Source organism: Drosophila mojavensis, unplaced genomic scaffold (assembly GCF_018153725.1).
Source record: "Drosophila mojavensis isolate 15081-1352.22 unplaced genomic scaffold, ASM1815372v1 contig_136, whole genome shotgun sequence".
Taxonomy (NCBI): Eukaryota; Metazoa; Arthropoda; class Insecta; order Diptera; family Drosophilidae; genus Drosophila; species Drosophila mojavensis.
In genome coordinates this window covers 18795495-18823300 of record NW_025318667.1, presented here as the reverse complement: position 1 = coordinate 18823300, position 27806 = coordinate 18795495, and the positions used below count along the sequence as shown (strand labels likewise).

Sequence of the window (27806 nt, the reverse complement as noted above, 5' to 3'; positions counted from 1 at the left end):
AATGATAATGATAATGATATGCACGAGAAAGCGCTGCAATCTTAATATTCCTCTTTGATGAAGATTGACTCTACAGACTCTACAGTACTACACTCCTCCGTTTCATGTATAAATACAGTGTGCTCACTATATAATGCATTAGTCCAATCCCTAGCCTTGCTGCTGCCTCATTGTGAAACCGTTTCTTCTCAGTTCTTCTGCTCTGCTCTGATGTTTGTGTAAAGCTCTATCCAATTAATTTTTTAGCAACAGCCATAATAATAATGATGATGATAATAGCTATATATGTATAGCCGCGTAGCTCCAAGTGCCCTAAACTCATTTACCAACACTGTAATTATGTATTTCGACACCAATCAGGGGCAACAGTCTAAGCGAAAATTATAGCCATCCGGTTTTTGACCGCCTAACGGACAAAATAAATGTGCAGTCGCCTACGTGCCGAGCTCTGCCCCCTGGGTGAACAGTATCCTGCCATGGGTCAAATGTGTGGACAATATCTCTCCCTCCCCCTCTGCCTTACTCATTCTCTCTCTCTCTCTCTCATGGTGGGTTTCTGTGCTTGCGGTCATTTGTTTGTCTCGAATTGCATTCGTGGCTGGCAAATGAGATTTGTGATTGCCATTCGGCTGTTAACTGCCCAGGCTAAAAGTTGACAAGCAAATGGCATGTCTTTCAGCTGCAACAACAGCAACAGCAACAACAACAGATTGTTGAACGCCCATGCAATTAAGTGAAAACGTAACTGCTTAAAGCCCAAATCATTCGCCATGTTGTTGTTGGCACAGCCAAAGGGTCTAATTAACTTGCCAATTGGCAGGAGCAGCAGCAGCAGCAGGAGGAGCAGGAGCAGCGCCTATAATTAAACAGCCAAAGGCACACAAATTCCAAATCTATATATGTATGTGTGTGTGTGTTTGTGTGTGTGTCAGGACACACCTATTCAAAGACTTTCCCAATTCCCCCCACTCTCTCGATCTCCCTCTTTGCTGTTGGCCACACGCACGCGAGCCACGCATAACTTTTGACCAACTCGCACTTTGGCCCTAATCCATTAGCTTTTTGGCTGCCCACAAGTTTTGGCCCTACCCACCAACCTCCGCCCCCCAATCCCAATACCGCTATGCCTGTTATTGATAAGGCGGCATTTGTTTATTTGGCTATATCATGTAGTTCCTTAATTGCTCGATCTATAAATTTTCCCACGATTCCAGATGGTTGAAATAGACATTACTTCGATTTCGACTCTTTAATGTCTTCATATGATTTTCGAGGCATTAACTCTTGTAATCGAAAGCTTGAATGTGTTTGAAAAGCCGTTCTTCAGGCTGTTTTTAGAACAGCTGCTATAGCTTTCGCTACTGACAGTGAAAGGCTTCATTATAATGAATACTCTTAACACTCATCTCTATTTGCTTGAAATATGTTTAAGAAGCTTTAATGTGCTTGAAAAGTCGTTGCTTCAATTGATTTCCCACAGTTGGGTTCACATCACTGAAACACTTTATCATAATGTATGCTGAATGCTTTAATGAAACTGTCTAATCTCTTTGAGCTTCGGCTTAGAAAGCTTTAATGTGCTTGAAAAGCTGCTTTCAAGCTGCTTTCAAGCTGCTTCGCTTTAGCTACTGCCACTGAAACAGTTTAGTTTAATGAATGCTCTTGTATTTGCTTGAAATGAGTTTATATAAATGAAAGCTAACTAATACTTCTTTAACCAGGATTTCTCTCTCTATAAATGTATATGCACATACATATATCCCATACATATATCCTTTGCCTTGCCTTTGGCTCCAGGTAAACTCCTACAGTTGCTCGCCAATCTCCTCCAGGATCTGATCGTGCCGCTCCATGGCCGTGTATGAATTGCATCGCTCCCGCAGCAGCTCGCGCTGCCTCCTGCTGCTCAATGGCCCAGCTGTGGTAGCTGTGGTAGCTGTGCCAGCTGACAGCTGCGTTGGCCTCTGCATGGGCCAAGCGGAGCGGCGCCGCTGGGCCATGGCCTCAGCAGCGCTCAGTTGGCTGAGAGCCATCACCTGATGCCTGTTATGGCTGTAGTCGTTCTCGGCCGGGCGGCGATTGTGATCCTCGCGCTCCTCGGCCGCTTGAATGCAGCTGAAGTACTTGGTCAGGCCGGTGCACATCTTGCCAGAGTTCTGCTGCAACTGTGCGGCGCATGCAGTCTGCGCGAGTGCTTTATAGCCGGGCAATCGATTCGGCGACGTCTGCTGGCGACAGAGACTGGCACGAGCTGGCTAAGTGGCAGCTGTTCTTCGGCGATCTGCAGTTGGGCACCGAGTTGACTTGGCGGCCCAGCGCGGCCTCATCTGGCCAGTCGCACACCAGCTCTCGACGACGCAATGTGGCGGAATATCTTGAGTCGCATTTTCCCTTGCTGCAACTGGCAGGAGCCCGAGCCACCGGTTAGGGCCCAAAACGTGGCAGCCACGCTCACCGTGGAGATTGTGATTGAGGCAGCTCCCGAGGAGCAACTGCAGCCGATTCCGGTGCCTCGCAATGCTTTGCCCAGCATTGAGTATGAGCCGAGTCGCCAGGCCATTTGGCGCAAGCTAATGGTACTCTAAACTGTTTGACGTTCTACTATGTTCTACTATACTCTAATCTACAGCCGAGCACACAGGGCGTATACTTAATCAACTAACTCTTTGCGGATCCTCCGGATGTCGCCGGGCAGCTGCAGCAAAGCTCTAAGCGCTGGCTACTCTGGACTCTTCGCTATATCACAACATATATATACATATAACCTTAATAAAGCTATCTAAATGATCATCTATATAAATAAAGTCATATTCTTATGTATATATGTAAACCGAATAAACTTATCTCAATTATTGTCTATATTAAAATAAACTGAAAAAAGGTTTTTCAATTATTAGCGATAAACTGAAAACTGTTTCTCGTAAATTTTCTGTTGGCGGAACTTAAGCTGAATCTATCTAGGATAATTAATTAAGGATATTAAAAGCTTCGTGATTTGTTGATTTCAGCAACAATTACCAAACATCATTAATGATGCCTATATATATTAATATTATGCATTATATATTATTATATATTATTATTAAGTAAATAATAAGATTACTATTATTAAGTAAGTTTATTTTTCACTTTTTTGGGATTAGATTAATTATTCTAAAATTAAGACTAACTTAAGAAGTTAACAATTATGCCTATATATGTATATTAAGTAAGTTAGTTTATTTATTTATTGAAGATTTCAATTAATATCAAATGAAGACAAACTTGAGAATTGAGCACTGGCAATTGGAGCCTTTGTTTATTTAGGAATTCCCTAAGCTCTTTAGAGAGTTAAGTCAGGTTATGAGCCTTTAAAAAAATATCAACTGAAAGGTATTAATGCGTAAATCATATATATAGGCCTATATAGAATCTGTCTACACTGCACTGTAGCAATGCATTGCTTCAAAAGATAGTTCAAGTCATAAGTTTTATTTTTAATTCTCATAGTAACAATTGAAAATAAAAGTTATGATTTGATTTTTGCAAAAAATAAAATATATATATATAAATAATTTAATAAATAAATAAAAAAATTATGTGTAAGTTATTTTTTTAATTAAATTTATTTTTAGACTTAAAACAAACTTAAACACGATTTAAAAAATTTTTTTTTTTTCAATAAAAATTATAATAATAATAATCCCAAAAAAATTAATTAATTAATTAATTATTTTAAGATTGAAAAGTTTTTTGTTTTTTAATAACCCAAAAAATAATTCTTAATTTTTAACTTTTACTTTAAAAATGATAATCGTTACGGTCTCTGCTCATCTATACTTATAACTTGTCCGTTTGCTTGGGCTCTGTTGGCGAAGTCATTCGAAGTAATCATGCTCGCTCTGAGCAGGAGTCTTCTTTGATCTCTTGATCTATTCCTTTGACGCTCTTTGCACGAACATCGCTTGAGAAGTAACTGAGTAAGGGAGTGAATAATAGCAGAACTTAACAGAAACGATCTTCACATTATCTGATCTAATTGAACGAACTTATTAAAAAAGCGTTGTTGTTTTTTTTTCTCGGAGTGTGAGTCAAAGACATTTAGTTGGGAAGCTGACAAAAGTGACTGAATAGCTATGATTATACAATGTATCATCATATTATTATATGTGTCTGCTTTGTAAGAGTGTTTAATAGAGCTTTCAATGGACTTGCCTGTGCATCTACTTTTGGCATGAGAGACTTATCATCTGTGAATGAAACATAACATAACATAATCATATGAGTCCTCATCCTCATATCATTTATAGAGTACAGTGGTCAGGCTTTCCTTCTCCTTTACTCTGCACTAAAAGTGAAGAACGAATTTGTATGTTTTTTTCTTTTTGCAAAATCGAATTTGGTTTATTATCTAATGTTAAGGGAATATCCCAGACTCCCACATCCATTCAAAATCTGAGCTATTTCTGTGCCCTGCTTAAGACGTTAATCTATGCCATTTGGCGTTATCAAGTTATGGCCATTAGGTGGCTTAATCAGCTATTAAATTGCGCTAAGGGCCCTCGCCTGAGACGTAAACCTTGCCAAAGTCAAACTCAAACTCGCTGACGACTTCCGCTGCCTGCCACGCCTCCAGTGTTGCCCCGCTTTTCGTGTGTCTTTTGCTCTGCTGTTGTGTTTATGCTCTCTATTCATCGGGAGATGCTTCATATTTTTGTGGTCGGATCCATCAATCAATGGCGGCCTCATCTCAATGGCCACTTAAATGCCATAAAAAGCGGAAATTAATGCACTCAAAGCATTCAAATTTGACTGGAAAGACGACGGGAGTGGGGGGAGGGGTGGTGGGTGGGGTTTGAGTGCACGCTCAAAGCTAAGCTCTGCTCTCTCTATATGACGGAATCAAGTCTTTAACGCTGATGGCGCTCGCGGGCCACTCGAGTGATTAATTGATGGAATTCCACGAGTGCCACGCCACCAGAAACACACCCACAAGAGCAGCCGCCAGTGGGAGGGGCTGGAGTTGGAGTTGTGGGGTTGTTTGTTAAAGTTGGTGCTTGAGGGGCTGTTTGCTGGCGTATATCCGTTATGGCCCCGTTAATGGCAAACCATTGAGCAGTTAAAAGTGCGAGATTAGCATTTCCGCCTAGTCGAAGCAGGGCCCGAAGCAGCGCGCGGCCGCCTTTGACAAGTGTTTGCCAGCCCTCGACCGAAGCGTCGCGTCGCGTCGCGTCGGCCCTCACCCTTCCAGCCTTCCTGCTCAAGTGGCCTTTGGGCGGCCAAGGTGTGGCACACGCCAACGACAGAGCCGCCCCGCCCAGACGTGTACATATATAATATTGGCAGACATTTGGGCGCCATCAACTCAATATGGGGCATGACCAGCTCCGGTATCCCATCCCCCTCTTGGCGCTCTTCGCCCTACTCTGCAGTCTTCCATAAGCATTCGCCATGAATTGTATTAGCTAACGCATTATCCTTACTAACCGCAAATCGTCCGTCATTTGCTATGATTGATTGATTGCTTGATTGATTGATTGATGTGAATGCAGCAGGGCAGGAGGGCAACTGAGCCGACGAGAAAGGGCATGGGCAGCATGCATGGCGCCATCTGTCGAGCAATGGCAGTAGCCCAACACAGTTGACTCTACAAATTCAACACAGTAAATAATGGGAAATTCGTTGCTGGTTTGTGTCTGCGCTGCAGCTGGTCGTTGCCTATGCTAAGCTTAGATTTGCTTTGTAAAGCTTTAGCCGAAGCTTTTGCAAAAGGATTGTGTATGAAATGATAACGAATACAGTAAATTTATGTAAACGAAATTTATATAAATTGATAATGTGCAAAATAATGACATGCATTTATGTGTTTATCTTAACTGAGTCCTTATGCAATTTGCAAAGGATACCTGATACATTTCCTGTATATTATTTTGTCTTAGCTTTTACAAGTTTTCTTGAAGAAGCTTTTGCCAATTTCTGTTGAATTTCTTGAGATTGTTTATCAAGTTAAACTATTTACCGTTCTTAGCTTATGCATATTCCAATCACATTCAACTTGTACTAATAACTTATTGTTATTATTTTTTTTATCTCGAAGCAAGTTTAATTTAATTTTTTTTTATTACTCCTATTTTTTTAAAATACTTTTTGCCATGTGACTTCAGTTGATCTGAGCCAGCATATTTTTTTTTTTTTTTTTTTTTTTTTTTTTTTTTTTTTTTTTTAGCAAAAGTTCTCACGAAAACAAGTCAAATTTCTGCTAAACAGGTGTTTGTTTTAAACCCACTTGTGTAAAATGTCGCATACGGCAGACTTCATAATATTTGAGGCGTTGAAAATAAAGCCTTATTTACTTCAAAGTCTATTTACCAGTGCCGTCGACAGTAATCTATTTAAGAGAACTTTTTTATCCTAGCTCTAAAGATACTAAAGATTGAATATTTGTATTTGATTTTCGATTGATCCGTGGAGGTTAACAGTTAACTATTTGCATTATGTATAGCCTCTAAGGGCAAAATAGTATTATACAAAATTTTGCAAATTAAAAAAGTGAGAAAAAAAATGGATAGCAATATATTTAATGTGTATTTGCATAGAATAAATGTTTTAGAATATTTTGTTGGTCGTTATGCGAAGCATTGTTGATTAAGCGAAACTTATTCGAGGCATTCGTTAACCGAGAGTCCACTGTATATGGCTTCTACGACGTTTATATTATAGATAACCAGTCTGTCAGTCGATGGTTTACACATGATTTGCGCCCTTTAAATTATTAAAAGAACATTTGCGCTATCTCCCTAACTCTCTCTCTCTCTCTCTCTCTTTCTCTCTCTAAGTATATTTTCCTATCTCACTCATCTAATTTTCACTTTCTTTTGCAGTTAACGGAGCTGGAACAACGCGTCATCGAAGCGGAAGAGCGCGCCGAGGAAGCTGAAGATAAGGTAAGTCATTAAATGACTGACTGTGGGCAAAGCGCCCACACCCAGTCGTCTACACAAAAGGGGATGGGGGGAGGTGGATATTAAAACAAGGGTAGCATCCTAGACTAGACAACATCCAGGCAACAGACAACAGACACCAGACAGCAGCAACAGCAGCATCAGCAGCATCAGCAGCCGTGCCTCATTAGAGGCCAGTTTAAAGCATTTACATGACAATGCGACCATCCTAGCCGAGGGTCACAGCTGCTGTGATACCCTGTGCTGTGCTGCTGGCAATGGTCGGGTATATTGGCTGCCTCTATTCATTATGTTTTCCTATGGATACTCGTATGTGCATCCATATATGGGCATGTCTTGCACATGGTTGTTCGTGAAGTCTATTTTCTTAGTCTTTTACAGTTTTAGAGTTACAGTTTTAGTTTGGTAATTTTTGGATCGCAGCAATCAAATTAGTTACAGATGATCAACTTCATGAAAGGATTGTTTGCCTTTAAACGTGTTTTCTCTATTGCTAACAGTGTTGAGATTTACAATTTTGTGTTCAAACTGCTCAAGAGCTTTGAAAGTGCAGCTGATGAATTATGCATGTGCTATTTACTCACCTCTGCCCCACTCGCATACAATTTGAAAGTCACTGAACAGTAACAGTTTTAAAGTCACAGTGTTGTAAAATGACAACTAAAGCTTCTTAAACTATAAGCTGCCAATTTCGTTTCATAATTTCACACACATTTCGAGTCGCTGCAGTTTGAGAGTCACAATTGGCAGATTAACGACTTTTTTTTAAAGATGTCACCATGCAGACTCAAATACGTTTGTATTGTACGTAACAGGGTATCCGGGGTCGAGCTTCAGCTTCTTTATTGGGTTGTGCGTGTTTTAGCTGGCTGCAGCTTGTTTTCGTCGGGGAGAGCGGTCCAGAGGGTCCAGAGCCAGTGGCCCGCGGACAGACAACGCCACAAACTTTTGTCACATGCGGGCAAACAAGGAACCAACTAAACCCAAACGAACCGACCAAACACAATGCCGGACAACAAGCCAAGCAACAAAACGTTGGCGCCAACTGTCCCCCAGACGCGGCTCGGACAATACATAAATCGACTTCCGCTCCGGAAACCGGAAATTCACATTAATGCAGCGCTGCGTGCGCTGTTCCCTAGCCCAGCCCCCCAAACCCCCCCAAACCCCCCTCTCACTCCCGCTCTGGCTTTGGCATTTCATTGAAGTTCGTGTTGTTGCATGTGTTGCTGAGCTTTGGCAAGCATCTCCCCATGGCACACACACACGCACACACCCCTACACACCCCCGCCCAGCTCTCAGTCTCAGAAACTACCCCAAATGAATGCGAGTGCGAGCTCAGCTCGACGCGTTTTCAATATCAAATGCGCATTGTTTGCACTAACAAGTCTCGAGGGGTTTTGGGCTTTACCTACGCAATCTCTCCAGCACCCACCCCGCCCACTCCCTGAAGCACTCGTCAAAGAGCAGGCGAAATGCAAATATTTTCCAAGTTCCAGGGCAGGTTTATCTGTCGTTTACGGCTGGCTCAACCTGGCCAAAGCGAACCCTGTCGGAAGACCAAACACACTCCGCCCCCGCCATCCCCAGCCCCGTCCGCAGGCTTGGCTTTGGCTATAGCCTCATCGTTATCGTTTGCCAACCACTGTGACAAATTGAATTCTTGTTACTTTGTTTGCGCCGAGATTAAATTCATGAGCAAACACGTGGATGTTAACTAGCACCGGCTGCCCGTGGCTGCTGCTGATGGTAGGGGCACAGCCGCATAGCCCTGATTCCGGCTGCTGTTGAAGCCAAAAGGGGTTGCAACCCTTCGCTGTGACAGGCTTTAACAGGCTGTCAGAACCGTTTAAGCCGCGGCCCGAACAACGCGCTAACAGCCTGCTTACTTATGCTTCAATTAGCCATGCCCTCACACTCATTACGAACTATTAGCCATGACTCGCGACTAACGAGCTTTTTATGCTCGCTCGCTGAGTGGGATGGGAGTGAGTATATTGGCTTCCTCGAGTGCTCGTCTCTGTCTGCATTCTATTGAAGACGGGGGAATATGTAGTTGATATTACTATATGTTGATACCCATATATGTATTCCCCCAAAGAGCGCGGGGAACATCAAGTCTCTTCTTCCACAAATACACTTTTATATAGGAGTATTTATTAGGAAGTCGGAAAAATTGAGGAGAGGGTTCTTGAATTGAATTCAATTTAGTAAAATACTCATAAAATATATACGGAGACTTCTATTTTAAAAGTCTAACAAAATTCGACTTTAAATAATCCAAAGTGATTCTAAGCTCTTAACCCCACCCATCCGAACAAGCGCATCATGTTCCAGTTTCAAATTCCTCAATAAGCATCTCTTTTCTTTACCATCATTCTGCTCCATTCGGAATTCCAATTCCAAGTGCAACTATAAAGGCAAAGGCTCACAAATTTAATTAAATTTAGTGTAGTACTTCAACCATTTAAAGACTTTTATTTCAAGGAGTCTTGCTCTGAAGCTCATCTAATGTAATCCAAACTGATTCTAAGCTAAGAGCTTACCTTACTCTTAGTCCTATCTAAGTAAAAGCAACATGTTTCACTTTCAAATGTCTCAAGCATAACCCCATCTCTTCATATTACTCTATTGAGTACTCTATGTCCGAGTTCAGCTTGTTATTATGTGAGGGGTTGACAAATTTAATTAAATTTAGTATAGTGCTTCAACCATTTAAGGACTTTTATTTCAAGAGCCGTTCTCTGAAACTCATCTAAGGTAATTTTACTTAAACTAATCCAAACTGATTCTAAGCTAATAGCTTAGCTTACTTCTCGGCTCATCTCTTCATGTTACTCCATTGGGAACTCTCTGTCCGAGTTCAACTAGCTATTAAGGAAAGGGTTCTTAAATTGAGTTAAATTTAGTATAATAGTCAACCTATTTGAAGACTTATGTCTTAATATATCATCATCATCTTCTATCAATTATCCACGATAGTTCTATTTATATCAATCTAACCTCCAAGTTCTTAGCCATACAATTCTCTTAGTGCTATCAAAAGAAATGCAACATGTTTCACTTTCCAATACCTCAGCTCAAATCTCCCCCCTTCACCCTCCATTCCCGTACACTTTCGCCTTCTTCTCGCACCTTTTGTCGTATGCATCGAAATAAATTATGCATTGGCAAGCGAGCATATTAGCATAACACATGCATGAATATGCCCCAACGCGGGGCAATTAGACACTTGCCCTTGAGTGAGTGTGCGGCAGGCAGCAGGTATGTAGGGATGTGCAGGTGCTGGGGCCGGGGCCGGGGGTGGTGGCAGTCTTTAAAATGCATTTAAAGTTGCTTCGATTTGCGCTGCATACGCGTAGGCGCACATGGCACACATTGGACAGTGTTGAACAACGCGGGCGTTGCGACCAAAACACAATGAATGGCGCGCGCGTGCGTGCGTATGGCAAACAAAACAAAAACGCAAATTGCATGTCAAACAGTGCAGCCGCACAGTGCCGCTCAAACTGTAAGCGTAATTTTGGTGGTGGCTTCGCCTCGAGCTTGACAGCAGCTGCCACAGAGAGAGAGAAAGAGAGAGCGAGCTAGTGAGAGCAACTGGCAGAGAAGAGAGCGCACTGCGAGCGAGAGTGTGTGTGTGTGCGTGTGTGTGTAATTGTTTTTTATGACTGCAATCAAGCAACATTTTGTCGAGCGACTGCAGCGAGAGTTTTATCCTTTCGGCAGCGACTTTGTAGTTGCCAGCTGTATGCAGAGGGCAGCACAGTGCAGCCTATCGAGCGTGGAGAGCAGGAGGGAAGGAGAGCGGTGAGGCGGTGAGCGGGCATCAACGGAGGCGTCGTCAGGAATCAAAAGAAAGCCAAAAGTGAAACAACCACCGAAAAAAAAGCTGACTGACTGACTGACTGAGAGAACGTGAACGTAAACGTGAGCAAGAACGAGAACGAGACCGAGCACGAGAATGAGAACGAATGCACGAAAGCAAGCGGCCCACTAAAGCAGCGTAACAAAGAGCACAGCGCAAAAGTTGTGCAAAAGAAGACTTGTAGCTGCTCCGACGCTGCTGCACAGGCTGTGTTTTATTATTTTCCGTTCCATTTGTTTAAACAATTTTACACAAGTGGCTGCCACAGGGCGCATTAACAAGCAGCGGCAATTGCAACAACAATATCAACTACAGCAACAACAATATCAACCGAAACGGCGGCTGTATAACAAAAAAATAGAAAAAAAAGGAAGTGAGAAATATTTGGTGCATAGCAAAAGGCGCGCGGGGTGGCAACAAACGGCCCAAATACATAACTGTTCATAACTGAGTGGCAACTCCAAGGCAAAAAAAAAAAGAATTAACAAAACCAAAGAACCAAAATTAATATATATAGCATTTGGCTGAAGTGAGTGAAAAGTGTTCAATAAAATCGAAAATACAACTTAACATTGATAAATGCATACATGCATATGTGTGTATATATGTGAGTGCATGTGTGTGTGTGCGATGACAGCCAAATGTGCTAAATGTTGTAAATTATAGGCCAAATTTTGCATTGCGCAAAAATATACACAAACACACACAGACACACAGACACTCACACACACACAAAGCGGCCATTCACATCTACAACGTGCATGTGCGTGTGTGTGTGTGCTGGTGTGTGCGTGCGAGCGAGTGAGTGCCACCCTACGCTGTGTATTGGCGCGCGAGGCCAAGAAAGTGAGAGAGAGAGAGAGAGAGGCAACCAGAGAGAGGGGGAGAGCAGCCAGAGCGAATGCAGGAAGAGAGCGCGCCTGCTGGACGTCGTGAGAGCGCGCGCACATGTCAATGACAGACAGCTGACTGGCGGAGCTACAAAACGAAAATGAAAATAATCATAAAGGCGAAAAACGAAGCAAATAGGAAGAGCAGCACATAGCAAAGGAGACAACAATAAAAAAAGCGTAAATGTAAATTGTGCATAAACTATAAAAAAGAAGATAAACACGACAAATAATTGGGGCACAGGAGAGCAGCGAGCACAGAGCTGGGATAAAGGACAGCAACAACAATAGCAACAACAACAGCAACAACGAACGCATGCATCTAAAACACACGCAAACATATCAAAATAGACACACATACGCAGGAAACGTCCATTTACAACAACACAAACATACATAGGCTGATAATAGAGAATTAATTACAATAAGAAACGAACAACGAAGAAGCTACCGCAACATCAACAACAACAACAAAGGCAAAGGCTAAGGCAAAGGCAAAGCGGAACTGTCTGCCTGACTGTCGCTTGCACGCTGGCTGCTGCCGCTGCTGCTGCTGCTGCTGTTGCTCTCAGCGTTGCCAGCAGCAGCGCTCATCGCTTTCGGGCATTGCCAGACTCGAATGCCGCTACAGCTGCAGCAAGCGCCACAATAACAACAGCAACAGAAACTGCAACAGCAACTGCAATTACAACTACTCTAGCTACAACTACAATTGGAATTACAGTTACAACTACGGCGAATTCGCTATTAACCCATAGGCTGAGCAGTGTCATAAAATGTTGCTCTGCCGCCGCGTGGCTGCAAAGCGTCGCCGGTGTTGCGTTTGCTGCCGCCACAAACAAAGAAAATGTGTCCAGCGGCAGCTCCACTAGCTGCAGCATCCAGTTAGCCAAGCCCCCAACCTTCCGCCCACCCGCTTTGGCAACCAACGAATAACACAATAAAAACAATAACAACATCAACAACAACAACGATTAAAAGACTTCAAAACGTGCAACGAACCAGTTTTCTGAATGGATAACTACAGAAAGAAGGTAAGCAACTCGATTTACAGGCATCTCTATATAACTGGAGCTCTGAGTAAAACCGTCAACTTAAAATCTCTAAATACATATGTATGCAAAAACATAGATTGAAGGCATATTGTTGAGTTATGTGTGCATATTATATAGCTCATCTTATATTGCATTTCAACACATCTAGATCAACTTTAATTGAATATTAAGCTGCAAGGAGAGAAGTCAAAACCAGTTATATCTGCTTATGAGCAGCTAAGTTTAGAATGATATATTATTGAAACTCAAGATTTCTGGTTCTTGTAATTACAGTATTACCTCCCTAACTGATTCAATTAAAGTTTAGGTAAGTAGATACAATTTAGGATTTTGACCTTAGAGATCTACAGTATTATACCCCCGCTAATATGTTGAGTTTCAATAATATATCATTCTAAACTTAGCTTGAATTGATTATTTTTCAGTTATCTGGGTAGAGCTTTCCACTAGTTGTATGTGTTTTTATACTAGACGGGTAATGCTGTAGTTCCTAAAACTGGAATTCGTAAATTTCATTATACATATATATATACATATATTTTCCTCCGATCAACTTGAATCGGCTATGCAGATTGTCACAGTTCATCAACTATCGCCTATATATTTCCATCTACACCCAATAATTATAGAAATAATTTAGCTATATTACTACATAGAAGAAGAAGAGTGTGTCTCATCGGATCAGCTATAATTAGCGCAGATCCTAAAACCAAATGACTTTCAAAACATATTCAAAATTCTTGATGCTCTGCTTTGAGCATGTCTAGAACTCGATTGGGCAACATCCGCCCACCTGACTGCGACTACCTATGCGTTGCATAAACTGACATGCAGCACTGCTGTTTGGCCCTCCTGCTTTCTCCCTCTTTCTCTCTTTCTTTCTGTGAAGAAAACCGCATAACAAATTTATATTAATTTTATGAATCTTACATATGAGTTGCCTAAAATTAGAGCTGCCTGCCATATATCTCTTCAAAATGTATATATGTATCTCCTCTCTCTCCCTCTCTCTCTATCTCTATATATATCGAAATTTATGTCGCATTTCAAAATCGCTCAGCCGTGAGGCGCATAATTTATGACTTGCCTCCAATCGTGTGCCCCTTTCACCCCTTTCACCCCCTTCAGCGCCACTCAACATCTTCTATTTGCCTGCTAATGAAATTCAATTAAAAATTTCGCATTTTGTATTTGAACTTTTAACCTTTTCGCCGGGCAGGGGAAGAGGGAATTGGGTCAATCTGTTGATGGGATTTTTCAATTATTTAGCCACTTATCTGTGCGTCGTCATCTCTTGCTTTGTTATTGCAGCACCCCTGTCCTGCCCCAACCCTCCCCGCTGCCCCCAGCTGCTTGTGTGGCACAAACACTGCAAAATCAATTAGCGTTCAACGTGGGCGCCACAACAGCAACAGCAACAGCAACAGCAACGGCAGCCAGTTGCTGCGCGTTGATTGATTGCCTCTGCCTGACGATTGAATGCAGCCGCTTTCCAGTTGCATTCGCTGCTTGGACACGTGCCAATCTCTGGAGATGCCTCCAAGTGCAGCTCTCGCCACTTGCTCTCTATCTCGCTCACTCACTCGCCATACCTCTCCACCGCTCTCCCCCGTAACAACAAATCTCTTCGCCTCTCCATCTCCCCATCTCTCCACACAATTGGCCTCACTTCAAAACAGTGGCCATTTATCTCTTAGTAAACAAAGCGCACAGATGATTAGACTGAGACTAAGACACAGGCAGAGACAGAGCCAGAGCCAGACCCAGAGACAGGGACAGGGACAGACGGACAGCTACATGCAGTTACAGTTATGCGAGTGCGAGTTATGCTTGGCACCGTCTCTACTGAGCTGCTGCTGCTGCTGGCTCTTCCTGCTATGTGGGCCAATCGCTGATTGCATTTGCCGTTCGACGACGTTCGAATCGACTTGAGTCGACTCACTAATGCAGTCGAACTTGGCTTTCAGTTGCCCTATCCATTTCTGAAGAGGTTTGACAAACGCAGGCAATGTGACGCGAGTAGGAAATGTATAATACATACATACATATGAAATATAAGAATAATAAAAAAATATATAAATAAAAATTTTGTATAATTGTCTAAAAGCCAAAGAAAATATGCAACAAAAAACATATAAATATAATAATAATAATATTGATAATTAAATTATATATGAATATATATATACCTTGTATATATTATTTTGCAATAAAATTATTATAAATATACCAATGTTAAATAATTTGGCAAATAAATACTATTTGAAAATATATACATTTTATACGAATAATATGTTTATCAAAATCCCTTTGTGCTATAAATAATATATTAAATACAAGAATAATGAATGAATACATACATTTATTATATGAATTTATATAAATATGTGTATGATTGCTTAAAGAGAAAGAATATTTTATTAATATGCTAAATTGCAAAATATGTGGATTATGAGAATTATATATAAATATATGTATTTTTAATGAAATATACATAAAAAACACATGCACATGAAGCCAATTTGGATAAAATTAATATTGATGAAATTTAATATATATATATATAGTAATTCTTCTAGCAATATGCTCATCGTATAGAATTTACATTATGTGGTAAAGATTAAACTTATTTGCCAATGTCTCTAGGGCTCTAGGGTATTCATAGGCGACATTGATCCATTCAATTTCCCGTTCTCGTTTTGTTTTTTCTTCACAATGATTATGCACAAAAGTTCATAGAATAAAGAGAAAAGCCAAGCGCGTTGGTGTTTGCCTCTTTTTGCTGTTGTTGTTTATTGTTGCTTCAGTTGAATTAATGATGCATGCATCCGTCATCAGAGTGCAGTGCAGACGATGACGTTGACGTTGACGTTGATGTTGACGTTGACGTTGGCGCTGGCGCTGACGTCGACAGAGACGTCGACAATGCTGGCGGCGCCACTTTCGCTTGAAGCCGCCTCCGCTGCGGCCGCCCACTCGCAGTTGGGACTGCGCTGCCGCGGCTGTTGCACATTTGAAAAATGTAATGCGTTTTATGCGTTGCATTTTGTCTCTCTCTCTCTCTCTCTCTCTCGCTCTGTCTCTCTTTTACTTGGGCTGTCTCTGTCTCTCTCGATATAAGTGGACTTTTTGTTGTTGGTTTTTTCTTTATTTAAAAGTCATCAGCGAGCCGACGACGACATCATTTGGCGCGCCACAGTGCGCTTTGTTGGCTCCGCTCTGCATTAATATGCATTTAAAAATAGCGCCCCATAGCGCTCCATGCAACAGTTGCCGCATGTGAATGATGTGCCGCGGCGCTCTGGCAGATACTTAGATGCAGCCCGCTTCTGAGTTATGGCCAAGATGCGTTATTCCATAGCCAAATATGAATTTAAGCAGTTAGTTATCGGAAAGCAACTGCACGTCAGCAGCTGCGCGACAGCAGCAGGAGCAGCGGTAGAGGCCGGTAGAGGCAACAGCATGAGTAGCAGCAGCGCGACGCAAGTGGCTCTTGTGGCAGCCTTAGCGCTAGGGGTAGCCTGTAATTTTGGCTGCCAGCCAGTCTAGTCGGGGCGTATCACACTTAGACGCTCATGCAGAGGATGTGCTTTGACTTGCTCAATACCCTTTTTCCAAATGCCGTTTTCATTGGCTTTTCCATTTGAGTGGAAAACTGGTGAAGTGGCGAATATGCATCGTATTCAAAGGATAAAAATGCCGCACCCTAAATATATATAAATTGGAATTTATTATATACATTGTATACTTGAATTTGGTTCAAGTTTTATACTAAAAATTCAAGAGCTCATTGACCTCTTATACATTTTAGATATTGTATTAACGAAAACTTACAAGTTTTTAAAATGAGCAACGTAACGACATTAAATTTATATATGAATATATGTATATGAATCTTACTATATTAATATGTTAAAATTTCTGCATTACATGCATGCAATAAATTAATATGAAATATTAGTTAGTGTATTGCAATTTCGACTGCTTAAACATTTATTATGCCCACGTTGACTTTGTTTTTATGGTTTCTGTTGTTGTTGTTGTTCTGTGTTGCTGCTGCTGCTTGTTGTTTGTTGTTGGACGCGTCTAGCCAATAATCTTCATGCTGGCTGGCGCTCTGATGGATGTCGAGGACGACAATGAAACTGAGTCATCTCGCAGCTCATATGGCGCCCAGCAGCAGCAGCAACAGCAGCAACAGCAGCAACAGCAGCAACAGCAGCATCAGCCAGCCAGCCGGCTACTGTTTTGTTGTTTTTTAATCAGGCAAATTGTTGACACCAACCGCAAACAATCAGCTAAAGAGCTTCCAGTGGCACATGCTACATGGAGATGGACATGCATATATTTTATGCTCGGAGCCAGCTTTAAGGGAGCCACAATATTTGGCTAACGGCAAACCTCTCTAGTGAAGTGGGAGAGAGAGAAAGGGAGAGAGAGAGTGTGAGAGGGTGAGGAACAGGAGGAGGGGGAGTGAGTGAGATAAATTGTGCGGTGGAGCTGCTGTTCTCAATGTTGTTCCGACACATAATCTGACAACTGACATGCATCTAAGCCACCACCCGTACCACCCGCACCACCCGCACCGCCCGTGACTCCACATTTTCCTCCTGCTGCCACGCATCAGTCTATTTGATTCTGTTTCGCACATGACACGCACTTTTGGCCGGAAGGATGGCAGAGTGACTGATGTTTGGTCTGCTCTCGTGCTCAGCTCAAGGAACTCCAAAACTTGGCGAATGTCATTGACACCAGTTGGAAGCAAAGGAAGCCACAAACTGCTCAATTCTCGTATACCCCGTGTAGCATAGGGATTCTCTCGATCGATTGTGTCTATTTGAGAGAATTATCTATAAATATTAGCTATTATATTATTATTACTATAAAGCAGTTCAGATGAGCTTTAAGGGATGTCCTTTAAAGGCTTTCAGAGCTAGCGTTAGCTATGTCATTTCTGCGTGAGTCATTTTCAAATGAAAGCAGTCAGTTGGGGAGGTGGGGGACAGGGTCAGGTGAGGGTTCTGAATTACGCATTCCTTGGCCATAAATTCCATTTGAGCTATGTGCCCCACAGACCATTAAAATCGGAAGCAGGGCCAACAAACCAGACGCATTGAGAGCCAGGCCGATAACTGATAACCCATTGATTTACAAATTTCCCTTATTTTATATTGATGTTTCAGTTGGTCTATAGCATAGTATGTGCTTATTATTTATTTATTTATTTATTTATGCGCTACTTGGCATATATTTATGTGTGTGTATGTGTGATATATGACATATATTGCGAGATGAATTACCTCCCCAAAAATAAAGCACGCACACACACACACTACGCACTTGGTAAATGGTTCGTTTCACTAAAACTTCCCTCGCTCAGCTGTCTCTCGACTCACACACGATTTATACAAACACACACAGATATATATATATATACACCCAAGCATAGCAAACGAATTTCCCACCTCCACACGCGAAAATTTCCCTCGCACTCGCACTCGCACTGGGTACTTGCCGCCTGCTGGCTTGCTTGGTGGCTGCTTTTGGCCTGGCAGCCGGTTGGTTCAGTGCTTCACAGTTGCTCGACTCGTGCGGGTCGCTGGACGGCGTTTACAGCGTTTCTAACGGTACTCATTGTTGAACTGTCCGAATCGCGGCGTTGATGGTTGTTGCATCGCAAGTGTTTCGCTCCAGTGTTTGTTAATTGTTGAGTTTAAATATAGTTTAATTTCGCTTTTTTTTTTTTTTTGGAATATTTCTTGCAAATAAGAAACAGTTTTGCAGTTCTTTTGTGAAACCCTGGCAAAAAGGGTAGCCTATAATAAACAACCCTCAACAGTTGCAGCAGCAGCAGCAACAGAACTCGCGATCGGCGACCGCCTACCCTTCTCTCCGCCCACCACCAAACCGGTTTACCCACCAAATAGTTTGGCCACGCGAATTATTATTATCGGGCGACGTAACGCCAGCTGGATAAAACAACCCCCAACCCTTATGGCACATTAAGCCAATGAACCTCTGATCTAATAAGATTCGTCATTCGCGTGTGCGTTTTGTTTTGTTGTTGTTTTTGTTTGTGTTCTACGACTACCAAGCACCAAAACTACTCGAATCGCGTGAAAAGTGTATGGGAAAATCATAGAAAATGGCAACTGTTTTCCTGCAACTGGGCAAACGCACAACATGCCCGAAATGTACGTAAAATTTAGTCAAAATTATATGACGTCTATATAATAAATATAAAATTTTGTTTAGATAAACCCAAAATTAATCCTTTTTTAATCCGGTTTAATAATTATAATGGTAAAATAGGGGACTTATTACAGCTCGCTCCTCTAGTGACATTCGCTATATATACCAATATAATATATATAAATATAGCTAATCTGTATAAATCTGCTTAGTTTATATAGAGGCAAGTCCGTCTGTGCGTTGGTCTGTTTAGAGGCATCTCTTACGGCTGACATTAACTTTGATTTGCGTCTGAAATGTTCCTTAAGATCAGCTTACGAATGAAGTGAGCTCTTTTTGCAACAGTTCACCAAAAAGGTTGTTCAAAAGCTCAGCTTTTGCGACCTGCTTTAGCTTGAGAAGCGCCTCTTTAAAATCGCGATCTCTTGGTCAGAGGTCTCGTTTAGTGCTATACCATAAAAATCTAATATTTATGAGCAGCAGAGACAAAGAAGTTGAAATCATAAAACTTGCCAAGTGCAAGTAGAAAAAAAAGAAAGGGAAAATACCAAAAAAAAAAAAAAAAAAAAAAAGAACAAGAGCAAATGAAAAGGGAAAAATGCTTTTAATTGCTTACAACTTTTCGTCTTTCTGTCTTGAATGTTGTGTGTCTGTGTGTGTGTGTTTGTCTGTCTATGTGTTGGTTTGTTGCACAAGTTTTTACACAACGTCGAACGCATCGCTGAGCTTCTCCAAGGCGACTTTGAATGAAGTTGTCTTTGTTGTTATTGTCATTTTTGGGCGAGGGAAGGAATGGGGCCTGTCGCTTCACGCTTAATTGGTTAGCGACATCGAAAAGGTCACGTTTATGAGTTCTGATCAAAAAGTTGCCCTTTACAATTGAAAGTTGTGTTCAAAGCTGAAATGAAGATGTATACAGCTCATAGCTATAATTAGAGACAAATGACAGTTGTCGAGGAGCACTTTAGGAAAATATATAAATAGTTGATATGAATATTGTTGTACATAAGAATAGCAAAAGAATTAGTCTAGACTATATTGTGGAAAAGTTATTCCTTAAGTGCCTTAAATGCAGCAGAAGTTTCTCAAATTTTATTTAGCAAGCTTCTCCTGAATATATAAGACTAAATTTATATAATTTATATTTATAAATTTATTAAAATATTTGCTCGACTTTAGTTTAGGGTCGATTCCCATCGACAGATGGCGCCACTTAAAGCTGTTTAATGTTTCAAGAATTCTCTCGTTTGCAAGACAGAGCTACCACACTAGCTAACCTTTCCACTCGCTCGCCCAGTCGCTCCTGCTCTCAGATTTACACTTGAATGCACTTTTGTCATTTGCCCAGGCAACATTTGCACAAAAGCCCTTTTTTTGTAAGTTAAAAGAACAAAAAAACAAAAGCAACAAAAAATTGAAGTTGAGTAAAAGGGAAAACAAAGTGCACTTTGAAGCGGAGCTGGCGTTCGGCCAGACGCTGTGCTTTGTGCAGCTTGTGGGGCTTCCCCGCCTAATTAAAAATGGGCGGGGCCGAGCGTAACTCCCCATCCAAAGGGGGGCGGGGGCAGCTCATTGTATTTGCTGCTCCTGCTCGATCAGTGGAAGTGGCTGCAGCGCGTCTTCAGTTGTAATTTCAGTGAACAGTGCGACAACTGCTGCACCACTCGAGCGTAAAAACAGCGCACTCGCACCACCGCCAGAAAAGAGGCTGCCAATCGAGGCGTGGCGCATGCCACCCACTGTCAGAAGCAGTTGGCGCAGCTGCCACAGACTTTGGGGCGCCAAACGACATAGAAGGCGCGTCCGTTCGAAAGAGAAAAATTATTGAAAAGCATTTTTCCCGTCATTTTCCCGTTACTTGTCCACTTTTCATGGATTCTATGTATATATACATACATATATATTTTTTTTTATATTTTTTTTTTGTCGCGTATTTGTCGGCATTTCTGTGTTTGGTCGCCAGCTGAAGAGGGCGACCTCCCCGCCAGACACAATGCCCCTTCCCCGGTCGCTGCCCTCAGCCGGGCACATTGTTTGCCTTTTGACGCTCAACAATGTGCCCGAAGATACTTGAGCTGAGTGTACTTTAGACATCGCCTTCTTAAGATACTATCGAGTTGGCAAATCTGAAATGCAAAGCGTATTCCCAGCCGATGTCTGCCTGCCAAGTTCCGAGCATTAGCCAACACACTTTAAAGCCAACTTGCCAGCTTCATGCAGTCCTGAAATGAATATGCGGCAAGCAGGGCCGCCCCGTGGAATGGGGAGTGTTTAAAACTTTTATCAGCAGCGAAACTTTTGTTTTAGTTTATTGTCTGGCAAAAGGCGCAGCAAAGTTTTTTTCCGTTCGGTCTCGGCTCCTTCTTTTTATTAGACTCCTTTTAGACTCGCTGAAAACTGATTAAGTTAAGCTGATTATAAATGGGCGTCTGAAAAGGCGTGCCAGCCGTCGAGTCGGCTGCTGCTAAATCACTTGAGATGCATCGAACAATTTACGATCGTAAGCTAATCGATTGTGTGTATAAAAAGTACAAGAAGACAATCGAATCGATCTTATCTGTAGCTCAATTTGCCTTTAATATGACAGTAATGGTAATTATAATGATGATGACAATGACAATGACAATGGTGATGACAATGACAATGACAATGACAATGACAATGACAATGACAATGACAATGACAATGACAATGACAATGACAATGACAATGACAATGACAATGACAATGACAATGACAATGACAATGACAATGACAATGACAATGACAATGACAATGACAATGACAATGACAATGACAATGACAATGACAATGACAATAACAATGACAATGACAATGACAATGACAATGACAATGACAATGACAATGACAATGACAATGACAATGACAATGACAATGACAATGACAATGACAATGACAATGACAATGACAATGACAATGACAATGACAATGACAATGACAATGACAATGACAATGACAATGACAATGACAATGACAATGACAATGTCAATGTCAATGTCAATGACAATGACAATAATACTGTTAGTAGAAATCATATTCTATATCAGAACTCACGCTAATTCTCGTAATAATCTCGCACTAACAATGATAATGATGGTTCAATGCACGAAAATAATGGAGAAAAATGGAAAAATTTGTTGAATGAAATTTAAATGGGATTTAAGACGGTATTTAATTTTAAATGCGCCCCAAAGTATGCAGCACTCTGCTCAAAATGACACACGTCAAGAGTAGCGACGCGGCAGGCGCAACACTCGACTGACGAGTGCCACTTGTGATGGAAGCGAGCAGCAGCAGAAGAGAATGTGGCAGGCAGCCGTCAGGAGCAGCAGCTACCACAATTACAGACGGCGACCGTGGCAACGTCCGCGAGATTTTTAATTGTTGCAAGCATGAGACGCGCCGACGACGCGACGAGAGAGACAGGAAGGTGCCAAGGCGCGTGGGGGCGTGGCTGGTGGAAAATAGAGTTGCGTGGCAGCCTCAGCAGCAGCCGCAGCCACGTCGCAAGTAATTTGCAACAAGCACATTTTCAATTTCAAAGCTGCCAAAACATGCAGCAAATATTGACATTGACTGTAATGGAAAAATCATCAGGCAGACAGCGGCGACAACACTGCCACAAGGAGCTGCAACACCAGCAGCAGCAAAACAAATGAATAGATGCGACGCTGCTGCTCAGATCTGCTCTAAACTTGTATTAAATTAAAATTTCTACGAATCTACGGCAACGTTTCAAGGCGCAACGGAAGCTGCAGCCTGCAGCAGCTAAGTGGCAGCAACAGCGGCTGTTGTGGCAGCAACAGCCCCAGACTAAGCGACGATGCGTCGCGTGCCAACGCTGGTTTGGGGGGCAAAGAGATGCCCCAGCTGAGCGCTGTGTGGGACTGGGAAAAAGGGAGTCAACAATATTTTATGGAGTGTTGTCTAGAGTGGCTCCCGCTCCCGTTGCTGCTGCTGCTTCTGCTTTTGCTTTTGCTTCTGCCACTTTGTTGACTATAAATAACAATGGAATCATGACTCGAAATTAAACGTCGAAAATGTGGCATGACAAGAAGCAAGGGGAGTGCCCAGAGTGGAGCGTGGAGCGTGCAGCGTGCTGCTATTTGCTGTCGGCTGTGCGGGGGTTTCGGCGGCTGTTTACTCAAGAAGTCAAAGCGACACAAGAAACGCAAATAAAAGAGGGGCACATAGACATGCATGTGTAAGATGCCCAAAGATGATGTGCAGCGAAAGCAAAGTGGATTGCCCAGCCCCCCAGAGGGAGAGAGCTCTTAACAGAACTCAACATGTTGCGGCACATTTGTGTGAGATGTATTCACAAATTGCCAAACGGCGCCATCAATTTGTACACACAATAAAGTGACACAATTCTAACTTAAAAAGAAAAGAAGGAGAGGGAGAGGGAGAGATGGTGAGCCAGAGAGAGCGAGAAAGTAATAGAGATAGCGAACGCCTAATGCAGCTCATCTCAAGTAATGTCTAAACAGCTGCCTAGATAAACAAATAAGCTAGGATTTGCTGTCAAGCAGAGTCAATTAATCGACAGAGGAAAAAAAACACATGAGATAGAGGGAAAAGGAAGGAACAAGTGGAAAAAGAAGGAAAAAACAGGCTAATAGAGGGAATAAGAGAGAAAAAAGGCGAGATAATGAAAGAGGGAGACGAATTAAGTAATATACACATAGATATATAAATAAAGAGCGTGTTGTAATCTAATGCCCAAGTATTCCCAAGTATTCATCTAATATCTGATACAAAATAGTAGCAGGAAGAGACATAGGAAGCAACTGTAATATAATATGCGATATCTATACGATTATGCTTATTACTAAGAAGAAGTATTTGCTCATTACTCACAAGTCTTGACTAGGTAGGGGTAACGTTTCATGTGTAGTTGGACGATTTGCCAAGGATACGAATTGTTGGCTAATAAACTTGGAGTAAAAAGTGAGATTTCAGATCGGATTTATCATTTATCTAGTATATCTTAGTAATGCATTTAAGCTCATCTACAATGTCAAGCAAAATCCCCTTAAACAACATCCAGCTTGCATTATTCAATCCAAAGTGAATCGATTCGCCTTGCAGCCAAAGGTTCTAGTCCAGTTTGATGCTGCACTTCAAACTCACTCAAGTGGGTAAATGGATTTCTTTTGGAGCTTTTAATTAGAACTGTGTACGTACCATTTCGATCCCGAGTGTAGCTGAGCCGTAGTGAGGCGCCATCTAGCGTCTATATTAGCGCTCATTACAAATTAATTAATCATGTGCTATGACAGCAATTTAAATGTGAATAGAGTCGCCTAGCCCGCACATATTTCACATGCCCCACAACTGAGTCACCGCAGAGGGACGCACTATGTCAGCTCGTACCCCCAGCCCCCTCTGACGCACCGCAGGCTCCCTAGTATGATTCCCAAGCTCCCTCTGGCTTTCCGCTTACACACATTTTCCATAAAAAGTCACTTGCTGGGCGCCCAGTGGAGCGACCGAGCATTATGGCTCGTTGTCGTTAGTCATCTGCCGCTAGTAACACCATGGCTATGCCTCCCTCTACAGCCCCCCCTCCGGCATCATGCGCTGGCAGTCAACCCTTCGGGCGGACACAACCTACGCCACTTAATTGCGTCTGCTCATTTAGTAATAAAAGCAGGATTCATGCTTGGCAACCAAATGGGAGCTGCCACAAAAATTGGAATGCCGTGCCGACTGCCTAGAAAGTGGGGGCGGGCTAGAGGGATGTTCGCAAGTAGACAGGCTGTTTAATAGCTCACTCACTCAACCACCCATCCACCCACTCAGTCAGTCCCAGTACAACTGGATAACAGAGCGAACGAGTGCATTGAATAGTTTTTCCTCACAATTTTCCCATTTTTCATTTGCGTTTCCGACTATTTGATGTCTTTGAATGGGCATGATTATTTCCATCCTTGGCATTGCCGAACGTGTCCCCCGACAAAAACGCATTAAAAATTTAAATCTAAATTTGTATTCAAATGCTTGGGGGATGTGGCAAGTGCATTCAAGCATAACCGAAGATAAGTATATATAATATATTCATTTCTCAACTCATTCATCTTTTATGTGTTTTTCTCTATTCTTTCTTCTTTTTTTTTTTTTTTTTTTTTTTTTTTTTTGGGAAATTGTCTATTTTATATTTTGTTTTTAGTTACCCTATGAATTCATAAAAGTTGGGCATATTGTCTGTATACTAGTTGAATCTAGCATTGGTGTAATTCTTTGTTTGCTTTAAAGCAATAATATATTGTAACTAATGTAAGATTATTTGTTATATGTATTATAAAGAAAGAATGCTAAAAAATAATTAGCTGAACCCATATTTAGTTCTGGCTATATGCTTCTATATGTTCTATATATACATATATAAACTAGGTATACTAAACTGTAATTATGCTTAACTTTACTTCAGCCAACTAGTTCTTACACTCCTACAGGGTATTTGTAAATCAAGCATTTCATTCTCAACCAGCATTCTCGTCTTCGTAGTTTCCCTAATCCGATTGTGCGTTCAGGCAAATTATTATCTAGGATTTTGGGTTTTGCAGTTAATGCAAGCAGCAGGCGACTCTGGCAGACGAGATTTATGTTAAGTGGGCAGACGACTCGTCGCTGGTAGCTAGTCAGGCATCTGGCAGCACTTAGTAGTCGCTGTAGCACAGCCATGAGCCCAGCTGCCACACCTACTCCATTTCTATCGTGGATTTTGGCTAGTAGTCAGCAATAAAAATGTCGTGGCGCAATAAAAATCGAATTGTTTCCAATTTTTGCAATATTTTATATATATTTTTTGTTGCGCCTGACAGTTGCAGCTGCGCTCAGCCGTAAAGCGTGTAACCCCCTTCAGTCCGCCCATCCTCAGCCTCCTCATCCGGCGCAGACCTAGGGCAAGTTGTTGGGTAGTCAACTTTATGTGACTGCGTTTATGAGACTCAACAGCTGCACAGGAATTTAGAGTCTTTTATATGCACACACACACACACACACACACACACACACACACACACACACAATACACGCATACATGCTTACACATTCACATTCAAGAAAATCTAATCAAATGGCGCAAATTGCCGGATTTGCTTGAACTGAGAGCGCAGATTTATTTTCATATCTAACATTCGTTTGCCACAAGCGACGCGACAGCTCCTGCTGCTAACTGAGATAAAGTCAACAAAGCTCCGCTGTCTCCGCTTTCCACTCGCCCTTTGCCCTCTTCTTCCTTTCTAACTTTCTATTGCTATTTGTTCTTTTGGCAGAGCTTCAGAAGTTTTCGCACGCCTAAATGCATCCAATGCCAACAGCAAATGCAAAACTTCTCCGACTTTAGTTCCGCATATGGTTATCACTCGGGCAAGTTTCTCGGCCAGTTGCTGGCATTTGCGTGTGGGTTCCATGGTTAAGCCGAAAGGAAAACAAAAAATTAAGCGCTGCACTAGTCTGTTTCCATTGGTTTTTCTTTTTTCTTTCAATCGCCATCAAATTTTATGGCACAAGTTTTTGGCCAGAAACTGTAAACCGAAACTATTTGGTATTTGGGCCCAGTTAATGCCACGACTCGCGCCGCTCAGTCCTGGCCCCTGTTCAGCAAAAGTTGCCGACTTTGGCAAAGTGTTGCCATAAATACTTTAACTTTTGCCCCGCAAATAGTTTGCCCAGTTAGTTAGTTTGCATGCGAGAACAGCCATGGCTTTTAGCCTCGAGTAGAAGCCATTAAGCTGTTTGAAAAGAAATTTTCAATTGTTTTTATACAGATTTTCATATTAAATGGAAGTTTGCTGCTTAACTTTTATTTTAAAGTATATATGAGCTTAAAAGTCTGTAATGCTATGAATAATACTAGAAAATTTATATAGTAGAATATGTTGCCGAATTCAGCTGAATTATTTATATACAGATCTTTACATTTACCTAAGAGTATATAAATAAGTGGTTATGAAGCTCTAATGCTGTAAACAATGCTATAAAAGATATATAATATACATATATATAAATATATAATATAGTTTCGAATTATTTTTTACTAATACAAGTGTATATGTGACTATAAATCTGTAATGCTATAAAGAATACCATAAAAGTAGGTAGTTTGGATTGTACAGATTTTAATGTATTGAAATTTTATTGTATTTTAAAATATTCAAATATATTGCGATTCTAGTAAAGTAAGGTTTAAATGATTTTTATAGTAAAGGAAAGGTGACTCCAGTTTATTCAAAATCATATACATATGTTGTATATAGAGTCTGTAATACTTTATATCAATTATATAGAAAAATTCAATACCTTACTATGCGATTCTCACAATTAAGAATTTAAGCTGCTTAAGAGGGAAATGTTAATATTTTTTTAGTATTTTATGAGTTTATGGGGCTTAGGCCCTTTATAGAGTATTTTCATGGTCGCTCTTATGTTTCTTTGCTCTTTTAAATATATGCTTAGCGTGACCATAATTCTGTTTATTCCTGTAACTGCCAACATGCATACGTATACGTGTGTCTGTGAGTGTGTGCGTGTGTATTGAAGGAGTCCTGCTCGTGTCAGGCATAAACTTTGGCATTCTATATGCGTAGCGTCCAATAACCTGAACTTCCGCTTGTTATTTTCGGCAGTCCATTTATTTTTAACATGTGGCAGCTGAGCTTAGTCTGCATTAGGCAGTTGCCAGCTGCCGCGACCAGGACGCGGCTGCCAGTGGATTGCGCTTGCATGGAGCTCCACGACATCTCAAGCATTGAACATTGGGCAATTGACCCATTTCTGTGTGGCGTCACCAACCGAAGTGCCAACTAATAATGCAATAGGTGAAGTGCGGCA

At 41.6% G+C, this 27806-nt stretch overlaps 1 protein-coding gene across 12 annotated transcripts in view; it reads left to right on the top strand.

Moving 5' to 3' along the window:
• The window catches only part of LOC6584206 (uncharacterized protein CG43867), a 136503-nt gene that overhangs the window by 96595 nt on the left and 12102 nt on the right, over positions 1 to 27806 (top strand). For 10 of the 12 annotated variants that reach the window (XM_044011574.1, XM_044011575.1, XM_044011573.1 and 7 more), the window contains one exon: positions 6861 to 6923. In XM_044011574.1, the coding sequence (XP_043867509.1) occupies positions 6861 to 6923 (63 nt within the window). Of the gene's footprint in view, positions 1 to 6860; positions 6924 to 10723; positions 12735 to 18336; positions 18950 to 27806 lie in introns of those variants that run through there. The other 2 variants (XM_015161315.3, XM_002009826.4) reach the window with 2 other exon arrangements.